General features: G+C 39.3%; 1 protein-coding gene and 1 pseudogene across 1 annotated transcript in view; one reads left to right on the top strand and one right to left on the bottom strand.

Annotated features, from left to right (window-relative positions):
- Window positions 1-19520, bottom strand: part of C7 (complement C7) — an 81757-nt gene that overhangs the window by 20839 nt on the left and 41398 nt on the right. Inside the window, exons 10-14 of the mRNA XM_003899617.5 lie at window positions 15055-15221; window positions 12256-12484; window positions 10901-11072; window positions 8227-8314; window positions 5538-5670 (exon numbers count right to left, since the gene is read on the bottom strand). Coding sequence (XP_003899666.3) covers window positions 5538-5670; window positions 8227-8314; window positions 10901-11072; window positions 12256-12484; window positions 15055-15221 — 789 coding nt within the window. The remainder of the gene's footprint in view (window positions 1-5537; window positions 5671-8226; window positions 8315-10900; window positions 11073-12255; window positions 12485-15054; window positions 15222-19520) is intronic.
- Window positions 1292-2185, top strand: LOC103885047 (annotated as a pseudogene).

Below are 19520 nucleotides of genomic sequence, written 5' to 3'. Positions count from 1 at the left end.
CTGCACAGCAAAAGAAACTACCATCAGAGTGAACAGGCAACCTACAGAATGGGAGAAAATTTTTGCAATCTACTCATCTGACAAAGGGCTAATATCCAGAACCTACAAAGAACTCAAACAAATTTACAAGAAAAAAAACAAACAACCCCATCAAAAAGTGGGCAAAGGATATGAACAGACACTTCTCAAAAGAAGACATTCACACAGCCAACAGACACATGAAAAAATGCTCATCATCACTGGCCATCAGAGAAATGCAAATCAAAACCACAATGAGATACCATCTCACACCAGTTAGAATGGCAATCATTAAAAAATCAGGAAACAACAGGTGCTGGAGAGGATGTGGAGAAATAGGAACACTTTTACCCTGTTGGCGGAACTGTATACTACTTCAACCATTGTGGAAAACAGTGTGGCAATTCCTCAAGGATCTAGAACTAGAAATAACATTTGACCCAGCCATCTCATTACTGGGGATATACCCACAGGATTATAAGTCATGCTCCTATAAAGACACATGCACACGTATGTTTACTGCAGCACTATTCACAATAGCAAAGACTTGGAATCAACCCAAATGTCCATCAGTGACAGACTGGATTAAGAAAATGTGGCACATATACACCATGGAATACTATGCAGCCATAAAAAAGGATGAGTTTGTGTCCTTTGTAGGGACATGGATGCAGCTGGAAACCATCATTCTCAGCAAACTATCGCAAGAACAGAAAACCAAATACCACATGTTCTCACTCATAGGTGGGAATTGATCAATGAGATCACTTGGACACAGGAAGGGGAACATCACACACCGGTCGTATTGTGGGGAGGAGGGCAAGGAGGGATAGCATTAGGAGATATACCTAATGTAAATGATGAGTTGGTGGGTGCAGCACACCAACATGGCACATGTATACATATGTAATAAACCTGCACATTGTGCACATGTACCCTAGAACTTAAAATATAATAAAATATATATATATATATAATGGTCCAAAAAATGTATAATTTGTGTCTCATAAGGACAAGTGAGCAAGAATGGGACAGAAGCAATGTTTTAGGATGTAATGGTTAAGTAATCGTCTAAAACTGACAAAGGACTTAAAGCACAGGTTCAATAAGTGCTTTGAATATCAGCCAGGAAAAATGTAAAGAAAATTATACCTAGGAACACCAGAGTAAAGTTGCTGGTGAAAACCAAAAGCAAAAAATAATTAATAATACCCCTTTCCTACACTAGCACTACTGGGCCTGCAGGTCTCTGTCAAACCACAAATGCAGGTCTCTGTTCCACAGGATGGGGTTTGTTAAAGTTGTTAATAATAAGGCCTACTTTAAAAGATACTAAGTGAAATTTAGAAGATGACAAGAGGGTAAAACTGATTACTATGTTTGGAAATGCTTGGTGATACCGGATAAAAATAAATACAGCACACCCAAATACAGGATGATACTTTGTGTAACAAACAGAGGTATCATTTGTCAGAATGCTTAGTCCTGTATCATGATAGTCTGTGCAGTGTATGCACATAAACTGCCAAAATACGGTGTGAAGATTGGCCTGACAAATGATGCTAAAACATATTGTACTGGTCTGCTGCTGGCCCGCAGGCTTCTCAATAGGTTTGGCATGGACAGGATCTATGAAGGCCAAGTGGAGTTGACTGGAGATGAATACAATGTGAAAAGTATCGATGGTCAGCTGGGTGCCTTTACCTGCTATCTGGATGCAGGTCTGGCCAGAACTACCAGTGGCAATAAAGTTTTTAACACCCTAAAGGGAGCTGTGGATAGAGGCTTATCTATCCCTTACAGTACCAAACAAGTCCCTGGTTATGATTCTGAAAGCAAGAAATTAAATGCAGAACTACACCGGAATCACATCATGGGCCAGAATGTTGCAGATTGCATGCACTACTTAAGGAAAGAAGACGAAGATGCTTACAAGAAAAAGTTCTCTCAATACATAAAGAATGGTGTAATTCCAGACATGATGGAGAAGACGTATAAGAAGGTTCATGGTGCTATACGAGACATTCCAGTCTATGAAAAGAAGACCAAGAAAGAAGTTAAAAAGAAGTGGAACCTTCCCAAAATGTCACTTGCCCAGAAGAAAGATAGGTTAGCTCAAAATAAGGCAAACTTCCTCAGAGCTCAGGAGCAGGCTGCTGAGAGCTAAACCAAACAATTTTTCATGAGGATTTTTCAGATAAGGACAATAAACTTATTGAAAAAGCAAAAAATGATAATAATTACTAATAATCTTCTTGAAAGTGGTCAGAGAGAAAAGGCATCATTTCCAAAGAAAAAATTGCAAGACTAAAAGTTGACTTTTCCCTAGAAAACAATTGTCAGAGGGCAATGTAATATTAATAATATCTTCAAACGACTTTAAAAAAAATAACTGCTAGCAGCCAGGCATGGTGGCTCATGCCTGGGATCCCAGTCTTTTGGGAGGCCGAGGGGTGGGGATCACCTGAGGTCAGGAGTTTGAGACCAGGCTGGCCAACATGAAGAAACCCTGTCTCTCTACTAAAAATACAAACATTAGCTGGGTGTGGTGGTGGGTGTCTGTAATCCCAGCTACTCAGGAGGCTGAGGCAGGAGAATCACTTGAACCTGGGAAGCAGAGGTTGCAGTGAGCCAAGATCGCACCATTGCAATCCAGCCTGGGAGACAAGAATGAAACTCCATCTCAAAAAAAAAATAAGTAATTAATTAATTAATTAAAATAAAAAACAACTGCTAGCTTAGAATGTCTTACCTAATAAAAATATCCTGGCCAGGCGTGGTGGCTCATGCCCGTAATCTCAACACTTTGGGAGGCCAAGGTGGATAGATCACGAGGTCAAGAGATGGAGAGACCATCCTGGCCAACATAGTGAAACCCTGTCTCTACTAAAAGTACAAAAATTAGCTGAGCATGGTGGTGCATGCCTGTAGTCCAAGCTACTCAGGGGGCTGAGGCAGGAGAATCACTTGAACCCAGGAGGCGGAGGTCAGTGTGAGGCGAGATCACGCCACTGCACTCCAGCCTGGTGATAAGTGAGACTCTGTCTCAAAAAAAAAAAAAAAAAAAAAAATCCTTTGAAAAGTCAAGGTGAAAGACAGACACTTTAGATAAACAAAAACTGGGACAATGTTTCATCAGTAGATTTATAATAAAGGAAAAGCCCTTCAAGTAGAAGTTTCTTATTAATCTTTTCTAAGAATAAACTTTTGGCTTTATTACTCCCAACTAGCAAATATTTATATTCATATTGTATTTCATTTGTTTCTGCTTAAGGATTCCAAGAGAAAGAGAGAGAGAGAGAGAGATTAATAAGTAAAAGACAATGCCCATCAGTCAATGAACAAGTGGATAAAAAGGCTGTGGTATATATACATGACAGAATACTACTCAGTCATAAAAAGGAATTAATTAATGGCATTCGCAGCAACCTGGATGAGACTGGAGACTATTATTCTAAGTGAAGTAACTCAGGAATTGAAAACCAAACATTGGGCCAGGCGCGGTAGCTCACACCTGTAATCCCAGCACTTTGGGAGGCCGAGGCAGGCAGATCAAGAGGTCAAGAGTTCAAGACCATCCTGGCCAACATAGCGAAATCCTGTCTCTACTAAAAATACAAAAATTAGCTGGTTGTGGCATTATGCGCCTGTAGTCCCAGCTACTCAGGAGTCTGAGGCAGAATTGCTTGAACGTTTGAACCCAGGAGCAAGGGGTTGCAGTGAGCTGAGATCATGCCACTGCACTCCAGCTTGGGTGACAGAGAGAGACTCTGTCTCAAAGAAAGAAAAGAAAAGAAAAGAAAAGAAAAGAAAAGAAAAGAAAAGAAAAGAAAAGAAAAGAAAAGAAAGAAGGAAAGAAAGAAAAGAGAGACAGAGAAGGAGAGAAGGAAGGAGAGAAGGAGAGAAAGAGGGAAAGAGGGAAAGAGAAAAGGAAGGAAGGAAGGAAGGAAGGAAGGAAGGAAGGAAGGAAGGAAGGAAGGAAGGAAGGAAGGAAGGAAGGAAGGAAGGAAACCAAACATTGTTCTCACTCACAAGTGGGAGGTAAGCTCTGAGGATGCAAAGGCATAAGAGTGATGCAATGGACTTTGGGCACTTAGGGAGAAACGGTGGGAAGGGGATAAGGGGGAAAAGGCTACAAATTGGGTGCAGTGTATGCTGCTTGAGTGATGGGTGCATCAAAATCTCACAATTACCACTAAAGAACTTACTCATGTAACCAAACACCATCTGTTCCCCAAAAACCTATGGAAATAAAAAAAAAATTAAATTAAAAATTAAATTAAAAAAAAGAAAAAGACAGGCAAACCAATTATTTTTAATAGATAAAAGACATGGACAGCCATTTCTCCAAAGAATATAACCAATGGCCAACAAACATATGAAAACAAGCTTAACATTATTAGTCATTAGAAAAAATATAAAAATAGGCCGGGCACAGGGGCTCGCGACTATAATCCCAGCACTCTGGGAGGCCAAGATGGGTGGATTGCCTCAGTTCAGGACTTCAAGACTAGCCTGGTCAACGTGGTGACACCCTGTCTCTACTAAAAATACAAAAAATTAGCAGGGTGTGTTGGCACACAACTGTGGTCCCAGCCACTCGGAAGGCTGAGGCACAAGAATCACATGAACCTGGGATGTGGAGGTTATAGTGAGCTGAGATGGCACCACTGCACTCCAGCCTGGGCAACAGAGTGAGACTCTGTCTCAAAAAAAAAAAAAACAAATAAACACACACACACACACACACACACACACACATATATATATCACTATACACTGACCACTATAGGCTGATGCTATCAAGTGTAAGGACATAAAGCAATCTTGACGTATCAGATTATGCTAGAGATGTAAATCAGTACAACCACTTGGAAGGCTGGAAGCCTCCACTAAATCTAAATGTATATATACCCAATGTATGAATACCCAATTACTCAGAAATTTCACAATAGGTATATTCCCAAAGGGAGAAATATATATATGTGTGTGTGTACACTAGGGCTTTCCTCATATAGCACAGAGCAACTGATTTAGGAAAAATGTATCCCTACAGCTTGACCTATTTATTTGCTAACAAACTTATATTGCAAGTGAGATGGAAGCCAGAGTAGTCTTAGGGTGGTGCAGCATGCAGAAGCTATTATTCAGATGCCTTTCTCCGAATAGAATAGGATGCAAAGCATTTAAGAAAGTTGATTGATTGTGGTACATCCTGAGTAACTGAACTCTAAAGAATATCCTTATGGTCTTCATCTAAAGAGAGTTCCCTGGCCTATTCTAATTTGCACCAGAAAGTTTTATATTGCAATAAAATTGACCTCACTGAACGGAAACATTACCAACTAAAGAAGGCGGAGGGCTTATTCAAGTGGCTTCTAAAACTTGAACAGGATCATATCAGACTTACAGGAGAGGAAGGCCAACACATGGGCCATATGGTGAGTGTTATTTAGCTTGATTCATTCTCTTCCACGTAATTTTCTCATCTTAAATTATATACAACTGACACCACTCACTCTGACAATGCATTTCCCCAACAAGCCACCGTAAATCTTCTCCACATCTGGCCACTGGGTTTCCAATAAGAGAGTATCCTTCATTGCAAGTGTACACTACATTTTTCCCCACAGGAAACGTTGTACCTTCATCCTAAACAAAAGTAAAAGATGGAAAAAGAAAGAGTTTGTCTATTTTGCATTAATAAAAGTTTTCTTTACGTACATTTGGTCTATAAATCATAATCATCTGGCAAGCTGCATTTAAATAACTGATTCAGAAAAGTGTCTATAAAAACATTTTCCTCTATATAGTCAATAAGACTAGCACCACCATTAATTGAAATAAAACTATTAATACCACTGTCTATAATGTATTGATTGCTCCCATAATACCAAGGACTATACTAAGCATTCTACTAAAATTACATTCTATTAAAATTATTTGGACACTGTCCAATTAATTTCTTTTACTTTTAGGAAAAATCAGTTCTTTATCAGATTTGGAGAACATCTTTGTCAGTCAGCTCTTCATATTAAGGTATTACCAGGCCGGGCATGGTGGCTCATGCTTGTAATTCTAGCACTCCAGGAGGCCCAGGCAGGTGGATCACCTGAGGTCAGGAGTTTGAGACCAGCCCAGCCAACATGGCAGAACCCTTTCTCTAACAAAAATACAAAAATTAGCAGGGCTTGGTGGTGCATGCCTGTAGTCCCAGCTACTCAGGAGGCTGAGATATGAGAATCACTTGAACCCGGGGGACAGAGGTTGCAGTGAGGCGAGATAGTGCCACTGCATGCCAACCTGGGTGACAAAGCAAGACTCTGTCACTCTCTGAAAAAAAAAAAAAAAAAAAAAAAAGGTATTATGAGCTGTTCATTGACAATACTGCCTATAAAATGCCAGCATGAACACCCAGAAATTTTCCAGTCCTATCAGTATGTTCATGAAAGTTTAAGTTTCTCACTGATAACTTTTAGGGGAAGCATAATGTTGATCTTCTCCCATCCTAACCTCCTACTCCGCACCATATATATGGAATGCTGCTGGGGCTGGGTCAGATTCAAGAACATTTCACTAGCCTATAATGCCAGGAAGTGAGCTTTCATGTTGAAGCAAGGAGGAATTTGAAGTCTGAGCCTGGGGGTGGAATGAAGGGTAATCACACTCACTCGGGGTCTCTCTTTCCTTACCCTTCTCATTTTCTTCCACCCAAGGGGATGGTGAAAAAACTCAAGCCTAGGAGAGGGCTTAGAACTCAGACCTTGACCAGCTCTGCTTTAGGGATTAAACAAGATTTCCTGGTATCTCCTTCCCATTGTCAGTATGCACTTCCTGGCCCAGTCTGGCTCAATCATGGAAGTTAGTAGGAAACAGAATGGGCCAGGTTGATGCTGAGGTTTGAGGGAAATGGGGAGGAGCACATCTTCTCTTTTGACTCATGATCCTATTCCTTCCTCTACCTTGCAAAAACAAAACAAAACAAAAACTTTTATATGAGGAAGTCTGATTCAACAGTGCACAAACACGGCTGTAGATCATAATCACTTGTAGAAATTAAAAAATAGACTCTCAGGCTGTACTCCCAACCTATCAAATCAGAAAATGTGGAGGACAAGGGAGAAACAGTCATCTCTAGTTTTAAGTTCCCTGAGAAATTCGGATGCAGCCAGTCCATAGAGCAATACTTGGGACTCTTGGCTCCTAAAAGGACACCACATGCACTGCAGTTGGGGACAGCAGCCTCATGGCTTGCTAACGTGCATGAGTTTTCTTGGCCTATTCTCTGAGCATATGTTTCATTCAGGAGCTCCATGGTGACTGTGGTAGGACAGAATGCGTGGTAGAGATGCTAGGTTCATTTTCTCTCTCTCTCTCTCTCTCTCTCTCTCTCTCCACAAACACATACACCACGAACACACAACTTTCATCTCCCAATAGAGCCTACATTTGGGGAAACCTCAGTAAATTTTCAGTGAATGCATGGTAAAGGGCCTGAGATTTGAAAAGCAAAAGCCCTCGTGAGCAAAGCAGTGCTGGTAACAGAGAGAGTCCTCAAGAACAATATCCTGTGTGAGCCATGAAGAGGCACCACTGGGGCTTCAGGCCAAAGCCTCATCATAAAGACTGAGAGTAGCATTAACTAAAATGTCCCAAAAGCCAAGAACAACAAAAGTCCCTAGAATGACAAATGGCAGATGACTACTCTTCTTTCCTGAACAGGAAACTTCAATTGCTCAAAGTAGAATGATGCATATCTCACTAGATACTAGCTAACTGTCTTATTGACTCCTGGAATAAACCTAATACTTCATCCCAGGGCCTACAGTTATGAGCAGGGGAAAAGCCTTCTCTCAGTGGCAAAAATAAGAGAAGTTCTGTAAGTTAAAGAGTAAGCTTGCAGATTCGCAGTTTGATGTTTCCAGTGGCAATGTTTAGCAGCCCTCTGGCATGATGACATTTTTGATTCACTGAGTGGCAGTATTGATTTCCCACACCACAGAAGATACACTGCCTTCTGCAGAGTTCAGATCACCTTGGGCCAAAGAAAAAAAGTCACACACTAAAACCCTCACCACTAAAACTAATATGCACATATAAAATATTTTTTGCACGGCTTCACCATGAAAGAAGAGAATAGGTTATGGGCTCAGTAGAGAGATAGAAGTTGGAGCATTATAAAGGAAAAAAATATCTTTCATAACCAACTTGAACAAATCCATCTTTCAAGGCAGGAGGTGATGGACAGAATTTTGTTGGAACCAAAGACAAAGGAAAGCAATGTGGTTCAAGCAACCTGGAAGGAAAAAAAAGGAATTAATATGATTGATTTGCACAGTATAATAATTATTTTGCATTCCATTGGATTTCTCCTTTGTATCTGAAGGAACTCTATTCATTTAAGTACATTGGTGTAATATTTTTGTCATTCTTAGAACCAAATATCTGCTTACATCCTGTGGTAGAAAACTCAAACATAAACTCAAGCTAACAAAAGACAGTGATTTCAATAGCTGCTGGGTCAGTAGTATGAAAAACAAACAGAAAGAATGAAAAGAAAAAGAAAGTCTCTTGGCCAGCATAGTACTTTCTGCTTCCTAGAGGTCACCTGCTTCAAAACCTACTTTTCCTCTTGCTGTTTGGGTCTGAAATTCATTTAATACAGAATTAATTCTGTATTGAAAATAAGGTATTGGGCGATGAGCGACAATTCCCGTCTGTAATCCCAGCACCTTGGGAGGTCAAGACAGGCAGATAGCCTGAGGTCAGGAGTTCCGAGACCAGCCTGGCCAACAAGGTAAAACCCCATCTCTACTAAAACTACAAAAATTAGCCAGGTACAGTGATGCACATCTGTAATCCCAGCTACTTAGGAGGCTGAGGCAGGAGAATCTCCAGAGCTTGGGAGGCGGAGATTGCAGTGAGCTGAGATCCCACCACCGTACTCCAGCCTGGGTGACAGAGCGAGACTCCATCTCAAAAAAAAAAAAAAAAAAAGGAAGGTAATTAATTAGAGTTAGTGACCCCAAAAGAGAGGTAACACAAAATTATAACTACCTTTTACTAAGCATTTACTATATGTCAGGCACCATGGCAGTTGCTCTGCACATGTGTATTATCTCAATTCATACAGCAACACCATGAGATACATGGAAAAAACAATGGCACAGAAAGTTTGAATAACTTGTCCAAGATTATGAACTAATAAATACCAAAATTGGATTTGCATCTAGTCAATTAGGCTCCTACAATTGTGCACCTTCTACCTCTCACAAGGCAATAAAGAAATAGGAAGTCTTAGTGTCTACATTTCTTTCTGAACGTGTATAAATGAAAGCACATTATTTGGTGAAGGCAAGTTTTAGTAAGGCTTGGAGTAAATCTTAAACGTAAAAGTAAGATGGGAGAAGAGAAGTCCTAATATCATCCCACAAATGCCAATCCTGACACTTTACCATCACTATGACCATCTCTTGAGGGAGCCTGTAATAAAGATACTGATAACGATGACATCTGTCATTAAACAATGGTTTTCTTTTTTTTTTTTTAACATTTTTAATAGTTTGTTTTTATACTGTCCTTATCAGCTTCTGCATGGAAAACAGCAATAAAAAAACTGCAAGATCAAAAAATAACTAATAGATCAAATTATACTTCAAGAAATTATATAAACTTCTTTAAAAGGTAAATGTATGATGCCTCTAAGGTCAAAATAACATTAATATTATCTCCACTCCAGAGACACAAAATCTGAGAGAAAGTAGTACAAATAGACTGGGAGTGTGGGCTCCTTCTCAGCTGAGTTCCTTATAATCTTGCCACACTTTGAGGAAACTGTGGCAAGTTTAATTTTCCTATTCGTACTGAGAAGGAAGATACTTCCCCTCCCCTGAGCACCAAGAGTGAAAAATCTCTTCAATGCCTTTCTTAGGATGTGCCTCTCCCCCTAGCTTTATGTTGAAAAGCAGGAAAAATGCATCCTCTCAGAGATCTCCTCCCAGACCCTCATCCTCCCAGAAACATGAGCACAGCAGCCAGCATCCTCTTCCCACCATAATTCACGTGCTTGTCAGCTTCCTCAGTCAAGATATACTGATGAATGCTGGATTACAAGGCACCGAAGATTTAGGAATAAGGCTTCCCACCTCCCTATGCTTCTACCAGATACCCAAACACCTCATCTCTTTCTTCAATTCACATGACCTTCAAATTATCTTACTAGAACATATTGCCAACTCCAGTCTGCAAAAATTACTAAGGAGAATGTAGGGTGCGGCATAAAGAATTCTGACCCAGGGCTATGATTCATCAACTGAGCATTTCTGAGATGGCTTTTGCAGGGTCCTGACAAATGGGAAGTTAGTGCCAGGCTACTGGGTTCACCCACCAAGATATTCTCCATCTCAAGCAACTGGCTCTATGCTTAATCCAAAAAATAAATGAGTAAGAATGGTATATCTGAAAAGTAATACAAACTTTGGGTGCTAATCTCATTTAATTCTGACAATAACAATAAACAGATAATCTTAGTATCAGTTTATCTGCTATTATCACGCTAATTTTAGAGATGTGGCCAGTAACTTGCCCAACGTCACACAGCAAGTAGGTGGCCAAAACAAACGATTGAATGATCGTATCCACTCAGCTGGACTACTTCCCAATTACCCAGCCTTTTGTAACACTTGTTTCAGGAAAACCTGAAGCACACAGAGCAAGCTCCTTCAACTCACCCTAGTGCTGAGGGACAAAGCAGTCCCTGGTGAAAAATAGCCATTTAACTTTTTTATCTCTCTATCTCTTGACAGCAGCAATCATGTGTTCCACGCTAACTGAAGAGGGCACTGTGTTCTATGCAACTGCCAGGGGGTCGGGTCTCCATTACCTCAAGTGCTCCAGCTCCTCGTCTTCGCATTGTGTACTTTCTGTTGTTTCTCCAATGCAGGTTCTCCCACCCCCACTGGGAGGCGGGTTATTGCATTCTCGGCTCCTTGTTTTCTTCCCTTGAACACAGGGGCTCCAAGAGGACCAGCAACTCCAACCTCCATCAACCCCTCCTACAAGATGAGAAAGAGGTTGATCAATAAGTTCTTAAAGAGGACTTGGGAACTTAGTGCTATGCTTCCTGCTAACAAGTTAACTGGAGGAAGAGATCATTCTGGATATTGATTACCTTCACCTTCATTGAGGTTTTCTACAATGTTCAGAATGGCTCTACACACAGACTAGGAATGTCCATATTAAGGTTGCCTTAGTGAACCTCTTGCAATAATATCCTTTATTTGTTGATTATTTTACAACTGTTTCAAAGCACTTTTATGTACATTGTATTATTTATTTACTTCTCACAACAGTGAATGGAGATGGGCTGGAAATCTGTTACCATTCTATTTAATTAGATAGCAGAAGGGGGTGCTTCCATTTTAACAGATAAGGGGAAATCCAAGCCACAAAGGAATGAATCACAGTTGTACAATTTTAATTTACCAGAACAGGCCACTTGGAGAGACATTTGGGGATAAAGATGCCTTTGTAATGCTTGTCTATAAGCCTCTTTAGTCTAGTCTTATATTTATTCATTTATCATTCATTTAGGGACTTCTATGAATGAAGCCTTTTGTCAAGCTCTGGGAATAAAGAAAGAAATCAAACAACCCTGACCTTAAGTAATGAGCGTTCTAGAAGAGACAGACATGCAAATAACCATAGAAACAAAAGTATATAGATTGTAGTCATACTTTGACTACTCATAAAGTCAATTTCACATAGCCCTGTACCAAGTGCTTGAAGCACCATGTACACTGTAGAGCACAAAGTAGATGTTCAACAAATATTTGTGAGTGATTGATAGTACATCATACAGATAAGAAATAGAAATGTTTCAAAGAGCATGCCATCAGAAAGGTTAGGCAATGCAAATATACAAGTTCACAGACCTTTGTTACAGCAAAATTTTATTGAGATAATTACAGAGGATGAAGGTGTTTTAATCGTAACTCTTCTAATAGAGAATGGGAAGTGGAGGGCACAGTGGGGCTGTTAGTTCAGATGGATAAATAGAGATAACAGCAAAGAGCCTTAATCACAGTAGCTATAATCTGAAAGTAGGAAAGGGAAGGAGGATTCTAAATTCATTTGAGATTTCATCTCTTCAAAGATGAAGCATCTCAAGGAGCAGAGAAACAGGGTAATTCCCTTTCAGTGTGTACAGGGTGACTAGAGAAAATTCACCCCACTGACCTGCTTGATTCCCTACGAGGACTCCTTGCTCACACGCCGCCCCAAATGTGTATGGTTTGCAATGGCACAGACAATGGGTCCCCGAAACAGTGGCCAAACCACCATTTTGACAAGGCCGGCAATGACAGGGGTCAAATTCATCCAGATACTCTTCAAGAGCCCGTTTCAGGTATAGTTTTTTCACAGAGGCACAAGGTACTTCCTTTACCAGCTCATATAAAGGTGTCAGCTATAGAAATAAAGACATCATAGTCAGTAATCAGGGATTTAGGCAAGAATATTTTGCTTTTCATGTTTAGGCACGACTCTCATTAAAACAAAATCAAAAGCCACTGGTAAGTTTGTTACAATTGTTTTTTATTCAAATACAAAAGAAAACAGTGCACTCTCTTTGCAACAAAATCAAGACAAACAAGGAAAATTAGGGCCAGATGGGGGAAGAATTTTTTATGTATCTTTTGTGCATGCATAAGATTAAAAAAAAAAACGAAAACAAAAACAAAAAAAATCAGGCCAGACGCTATGACTCACACCTGTAATCCCTGCACTTTGGGAGGCTGAGGCAGGGGGGATCACCTGAGGTCAGGAGTTCGAGACCAGCCTGACCAACATGGAGAAACCCTATCTCTACTAAAAATACAAAATTAGCCAGGTGTGGTGGCTCATGCCTGTAATCCCAGCTACTCAGGAGGCTGAGGCAGGAGAATCACTTGAACCTGGGAGGCAGAGTTTGCGGTGAGCCAGGATTGTGCCATTGCACTCCAGCCTGAGCAACAGGAGTGAAACTCCGTCTCAAATAAAATAAAATAAAATAAAAAAGGTCATTCATTTTCTAGTTAATGGAAGATTATTTTGAAGATAATAATACATTACCACCCCTACTGAAGACAGAAGAAAAGGAAATGTACTTAAATTACAGCAAAGAAGCAAGTGAAATTAAATTTAGAATTAAATTTCCTGACTGAGAGATTTAACATATCTCTTAGTGGAAATCATGGATTCTTTCCTCAAGGAGAAATTTAAAACAGGTAAACATTATTACTCTGCGTTGGCTATTTCAGAAGAAAAGCAACTGTGAAATCACAGATGTACTAACTCAACTTTAACAGTCTGCTCTCCCAGGAACAAAAACGTCTTTGCTTTGTTTGTAGCATTTACCAGTTTCTGCAGTGTAGCTACTCTCACCATAGTCAATTTCAGGCTACCACCATGATGCCTGGACTGGGAAGAGATAGGCACCATTGGTTCCTAAGAGCCCAAGCTCTTCCGAACACAATGGCTTTGCATAGTCATATACCTGTACCTGCATAGTGCCTTTTCTTTCTCTGTTCCTTTTTTGCCCTGCTAAAAAGTTAGCATAAATATGAAAATTTATAGTCCTATGTGGAAAAGTACGTAGACACTGTTAAAGAACATGTGTCTTTCTCTAATCAATAATTTAATCTAATCAAGAGTTTCTAAAGATTTGTATGGGATGCTGACAATGAATATAGGCCATTTCGAATATTAACAGATGGTCCTTTAAGATAAGACTTTCTAGGAAAAATTCATCCTACCTCCCTCACCCGTATTTGGAAGCCAATGGGTACTGTATGGGGGTTAGGAGAGTACTTGAGGACCTATTGCAATTTTTGAGTTTATAAAATATATCTCTGAAAATCAGGCTTTGCCTGGGACATTGACTTTCATGCAGGGAATAGATCATAGAATCGGTTCTGCTATAATGTTTGTTTTGATAAGGTGAATTTTTTCCATTGAGATTGATATACTGTGAAAATTCTGAGCATAGCACAGATTTGGGGTTTTCTTATGTACAACTATATCCACATGAAACACAGGGTGAACACAAAATGCTTCACACAGCTGAAACAAGCCACATAGGAATACACAAAACTCATGCGTACTCATGTGCGTGGACACACACAGACACTCACTCACACACCCCTCAACATCTATGTCAGTTCATTTCCTGCATTATAAACTATACCTGTTCACATCTGCTGTTACAAACGTCTGTCGGGTTTCTGACTGCTGTTCTTCTACCACTTCATGGTAACTCACAAGCCGTAACCCTTCCAGCACCCAGAAAGCTTCAGGTCTTTTTCTAAGTAATGCACCACACTTATTGTAGTATAGATACATTTTTAATAATTTAACATGTATAAAACCAGGCAACTATTTTTATTGGCACCTATCTTTTTCATATGAGTGTCACAGATGATAAATTTCAGTGCTGTGTCTCTAACCTGATTTTTTTTCTATAAGCCCTTTATTGTGCAATTTTGCATAGCTCAATGATTTTTGGAAACACGTATGTTGCAATATAAAAGAACTGATGATAACAATAAAACATCTTAAAATTCTGCCAGCCAACTTGTTACTATCCTAATTTGTATGACTTCAGGAGCCCACAAGCCATGGCCACACAAAGAAAGGTGATAGGAACATAACAGAAGGCAAACTTACATGCCTTCCCCTTGCAAGAATCTATAACTCCTCTGAATTTAGGACCAAGGAAAACATAATCAAACTTAGATTGAAAGTTAAAAATGCAAATTTTGTCATTAATTTCTCTTGGAAGTTTCAAGACACTTAACATTTGCTACTAAAATTGAATAACACACCTTCTGTTTCTTATTATTTATGTGTTCATTCATTTTACTCTACAAAATATAATTGGGATACAGAAAATGCTAATTACAGCCATGTCTGTTTAACCATCTTGATTTAACCACCTTCATTTTCCTCATGCAAATAAACATGACTGCTTCCTATTGCTTTAAACAAAGCATGATATACCTTTTGTTTTATGACTTCAGGAAGATCGGTCACAGATTCTGCCCAGGCAGAATATCGCCTTTTGTTTCCAGCAGGATTGTCCAGCTCTAGGTAACTAAGGCCAGATATGAAGCCTGCACCTCCCCCTCTGATGAACGGGTCTCCTCGCAACACATTGTTTTGGGTTCCTATACAGAAGAAAGCAAATGAAAAGTGAAAAGTCTATCAAGTATTAAAAAAAAAAAAAATCTATCAAACTGTATGACATCTTGGAAAAAGCCAAACTATGGAAACAGTCAAAAGACAAATTGTGGCCAGGAAGAAGGGAGGGATGAATAGGCAGAGCACAAAGGATATTTAGGGCAGTGACACTGTTCTGTATAATACTACAATGGAGGGCACATGTCATTATACATTTGTCAAAAGTCATTAAATGCTCAACACCAAGAATGAACCCTAATGTAAATTATGGACTTTGGATGACAATGTGTCAATGTAGGTTCATCCACTGTAACAAATGTTCCACTCTGATGGGAGATGTTGACAGTGGGGAAGGCTTTGCCTGTGTGGGAGCAGAGGACATACAGGAACTCTCTGTACTTTGCACTCAATTGTGCTGTGAACCTAAAACTGCTCTAAAAACTAAGGTATATTTATTTTATTTTTGGTGGTTTTATTTTTATTTTTTATATATATATATATTTTTTTGAGACAGAGTCTCACTCTGTAGCCCAGGCTGGAGTGCAGTGGCATGCTCATTGCAACCTCTGCCCCCTGGGTTCAAGCAATTCTCCTGCCTCAGCCTCCTGAGTAGCTAGGATTATAGGTGTAAGCCACCACACCTGGCTAATTGTATTTTTAGTAAAGATGGGGTTTCACCAGGTTGGCCAGGCTGGTCTCAAACTCCTGGCCTCAAGTCATCTGACTGCCTCAGCCTCCCAAAGTGTTGGGATTACAGGCGTGAGCCACTGCGCCCAGCCAAAACTAAGGTATATTTTTTTAAAAAGAAAAACAGCTCTTGCCTGAGAGTAGATGATATTAGGGAATTATTGTTCGTACTCTTTATATTTTTAGTGTGAGCATCACATTATGCAAAAGAATGTTCTTCTTAGATGATACATGCATATATTTAGTGATGAAGTGTTATGATATCTGAAACTTACTTCCCAAGAGTTCAGCAAATATTATAAACACTTTAAATACATAATATATATTTCAAATAATCAGTCAATATTATAAATAATATATGTACATGTATGTAGTAAAATTACAAACTGCTAATTGTATATAGGAAATGGGTATATGGGTATTTACTACAACATTCTTGTCTATATGTTTTAAAATTTTCATAATAAAATATCAGAAGGAAAACAGTTTATTGCATCTGGTATACTAACAAGGAGTAAAATAAGCTGTTAATTAACAGGAATCTATTACTTAACACATGAAAAGTGTTCTGAAAAGTGTGAAATGCTAATGGAAGCTTTTTTCCCATTTATGTGCCTCATAAATTTAGAAATACTTTATCTCCATTTGTAATGGTCATGACAAGAAATTTCCAATCTGGTAGATCAGATTTTGAGTGGTTTTCATTTCCTTGTAATTGTCCAAATTTTGTAATTTCATAAAATGATCATATTGTACTCATAGTCAGAAATCATTAAAGCCTGACAGTGTTTGGTTTTTTTTTTTTTGCTTTTTTATTTTTTATTTATACATAATAATGGTACATATTTATGGGGCGCATGTGATATTTTGATACATGCATAGAATGTGTAATGATCAAATCAGTATATTTAGGATATCCATCACCTTATCATTTGTTTGTGTTGAGAGCATTTCAAATCTTGTCTTCTAGCTATTTTAAAATACACAGTAAATTATCGTTAACTATAGCCACCTGACTGTGCTGTCAAACACTAGAATTTATTTCCTTTTTTTTTTTTTTTTTTTTGAGACAGAGTCTTGCTCTGTCGCCAGGCTGGAGTGCAGTGGCACTATCTCAGATCACTGCAACCTCCGCCTCTCAGGTTCAAGCAATCCTCCTGCCTCAGCCTCCCGAGTAGCTGGGACTATAGGCATGCGCTACCACACCCAGCTAATTTTTTGTATTTATAGTAGAGACGGGGTTTCACCTTGTTGGCCAGGATGGTCTCGATCTCTTGACCTCATGATCCACCCGCCTCAGCCTGCCAAAGTGCTGGGATTGCAGGTGGCACCTGGCCAAATTTATTCCTTGTACCTAACTACAGGTTTATACCCATTAAGCAACCTCTCTTCATTGACCCCTCCTCCTCCCCAACTTCTGATAATTATCGTTCTACTCTATCTCCATAAGATCAATTTTTTTAGCTTTCACGTATGAGAACATGCAATATTTGACTTTCTGTGCCTGTAAATCTTCATAGTTTTAACAAATTACCTGATGCTTCCTCATCTTCATTCTTAGCTGTGTTTTAAATATATACATAGTTACCCTTTATAATGCAGTGAATCACAAAGTCCCATCCCTGTATTACTGAATCACAATCATCTGAGGGAACTGCGGATTTCTTAGCCCACATCAAGACCTACAGGAGAATATCTGAGAGAATGAACAACCTTGGGAATCAGCACTTTAAGAGAATCCCCCAGGTAATCGTCATGCATACTAAAGTTTGAGAATCACTGCCTTAGCCAGCACACCTATTTAAGAATTACAGATTCTACCATTACGTTGTTTTTTTTAAGGCTTTAGCCTCCCTTTCCATACCCCAGTGAGATCTCTGTTCCAGCTAACTCTTTTCCCCTAGAAAAGGCAGCCCAGTGCAACAGTCAAGACCCCAGACTGTTAAGCCAGATTTTATGCATTTGCATTTCATATCTATTTCTTATGAACTATAATCTTGGACAACATTTCTGGGCCTCAGTGTCCCTGTCTGTAAAATGTGAATATGAATAATACTTAACACATAGGTAGGAGGAGTACACTGGTTAATTTTTGTAAATCACTTAAAATTGTGCTGGCACATAGTAGGTGCCCTGTGTTTGTTAAATGTGAAATAAAATAAAATTGGTAAGCGGCTTCCAATTGCCAGCCCAGCTGAGGACTGATGTCAACATCTTCTCAAAGCTCTCACTTCCATTTCCATGTTCAGATCCTTCTTTTTCCACTTCATTCAAAACCTTTTCCTCCTCTGACATGTCAACTCCATGAAGACAAGCACTTTCTCTGGCATATTCACGGCTATATCTTGAGTGTCTAAAACAATTCCTGACACATACCACAGACTCCATAAATAGTTGATGAATGAAGTAAGTGAATGAGTACATAAACCTGGTTTTACTACTCATCATCCTCCTTCTTGCACTCATCTACCAATAGCCCAAGAATCCCTGCTTCTTCACCGAGAACTATGACACATGGATCAGTGTCCACCTTTGCCATTACCCCAAGAGGATTTAAGCTCTGATACTGCTCAATCTATGGCCTCACACAATGAAATGCAGTCTCACCTCCATCCCTACTATACTACGGAATCTCTTCCTTTAAAAGTAACTTTCTTTTCAACCTTTATTCTAGATTCATGGGGTACATGTTCAGGTTTGTTACCTGGGTGGATTATGTGATACTGAGCTTTGGAGTACGATTGATCCCAACACCCAGGTAGTGAGCATAAGTACCCAACAGTTAGTTTTTCAACCCTTGATTCCTCTCTCCCTCTCTTGTCTAGCAGTCCCCAGTGACAATTGTTGCCATGTTTATGTCCATAAGCATCCAGTGTTTAACTCCCACTTAAAAGTAAGAACATGCAGTATTCGGTTTCCTGTTTCTGCTTCTGCACAGCAAAAGAAACTATCAATGTGTAACAGACAACCTACAAAATTGGAAAAAATATTTGCAAACTATGCTTCTGATAAAAGTCTAATATTCAGAATCTATAAGGAACTTAAACAACTTAACAAGTAAAAAATAAATAACCCCATTAAAAATGGACAAAAGACATGAACAGACACTTCTCAAAAGCAACTAAGTGTTAATCACCAAATCCAGTGAACATTTTTCGGTCCTTATCTTCACTCTGTTGACCTCACTCCTCCTTTACTTTCCATCTCTTGGTTTTCAATCCTGCCAAATGTTTCTTTCTCCACTGTTCTTTATTCTCTATAACTTTACTTAGGTAATCTTTTATCTCATCACTCAATGTATTAAATCTTTTAATGGAACCCGATAGCCATCAGAATGAAATCCAAACTCCTTAACATGGTACCTTCACAGTATAGATCAGTTTACCCTTTCAGTCCCTCTTCAATCACCCAAAGACTAGCATACCACCTTTCCTCCGTCTCCACTGCCAACCAGCATACACCAAAAACCTGACCTCCACGGAGTAGCCATGTCAGCAAGTGAAACTGAACCGTCTCTTGATAATGTCACTTGTCTAGGCTTGTTTGCCAATCATCATAAGGGAGAAAAGGGCTGCACACTGATAACATATTTATAATAC

Source organism: Papio anubis, chromosome 5, assembly GCF_008728515.1.
Source record: "Papio anubis isolate 15944 chromosome 5, Panubis1.0, whole genome shotgun sequence".
Classification (NCBI taxonomy): domain Eukaryota; kingdom Metazoa; phylum Chordata; class Mammalia; order Primates; family Cercopithecidae; genus Papio; species Papio anubis.
Note: the sequence above shows the minus strand (reverse complement) of the source record. Positions and strands in the feature narration are given on the sequence as shown.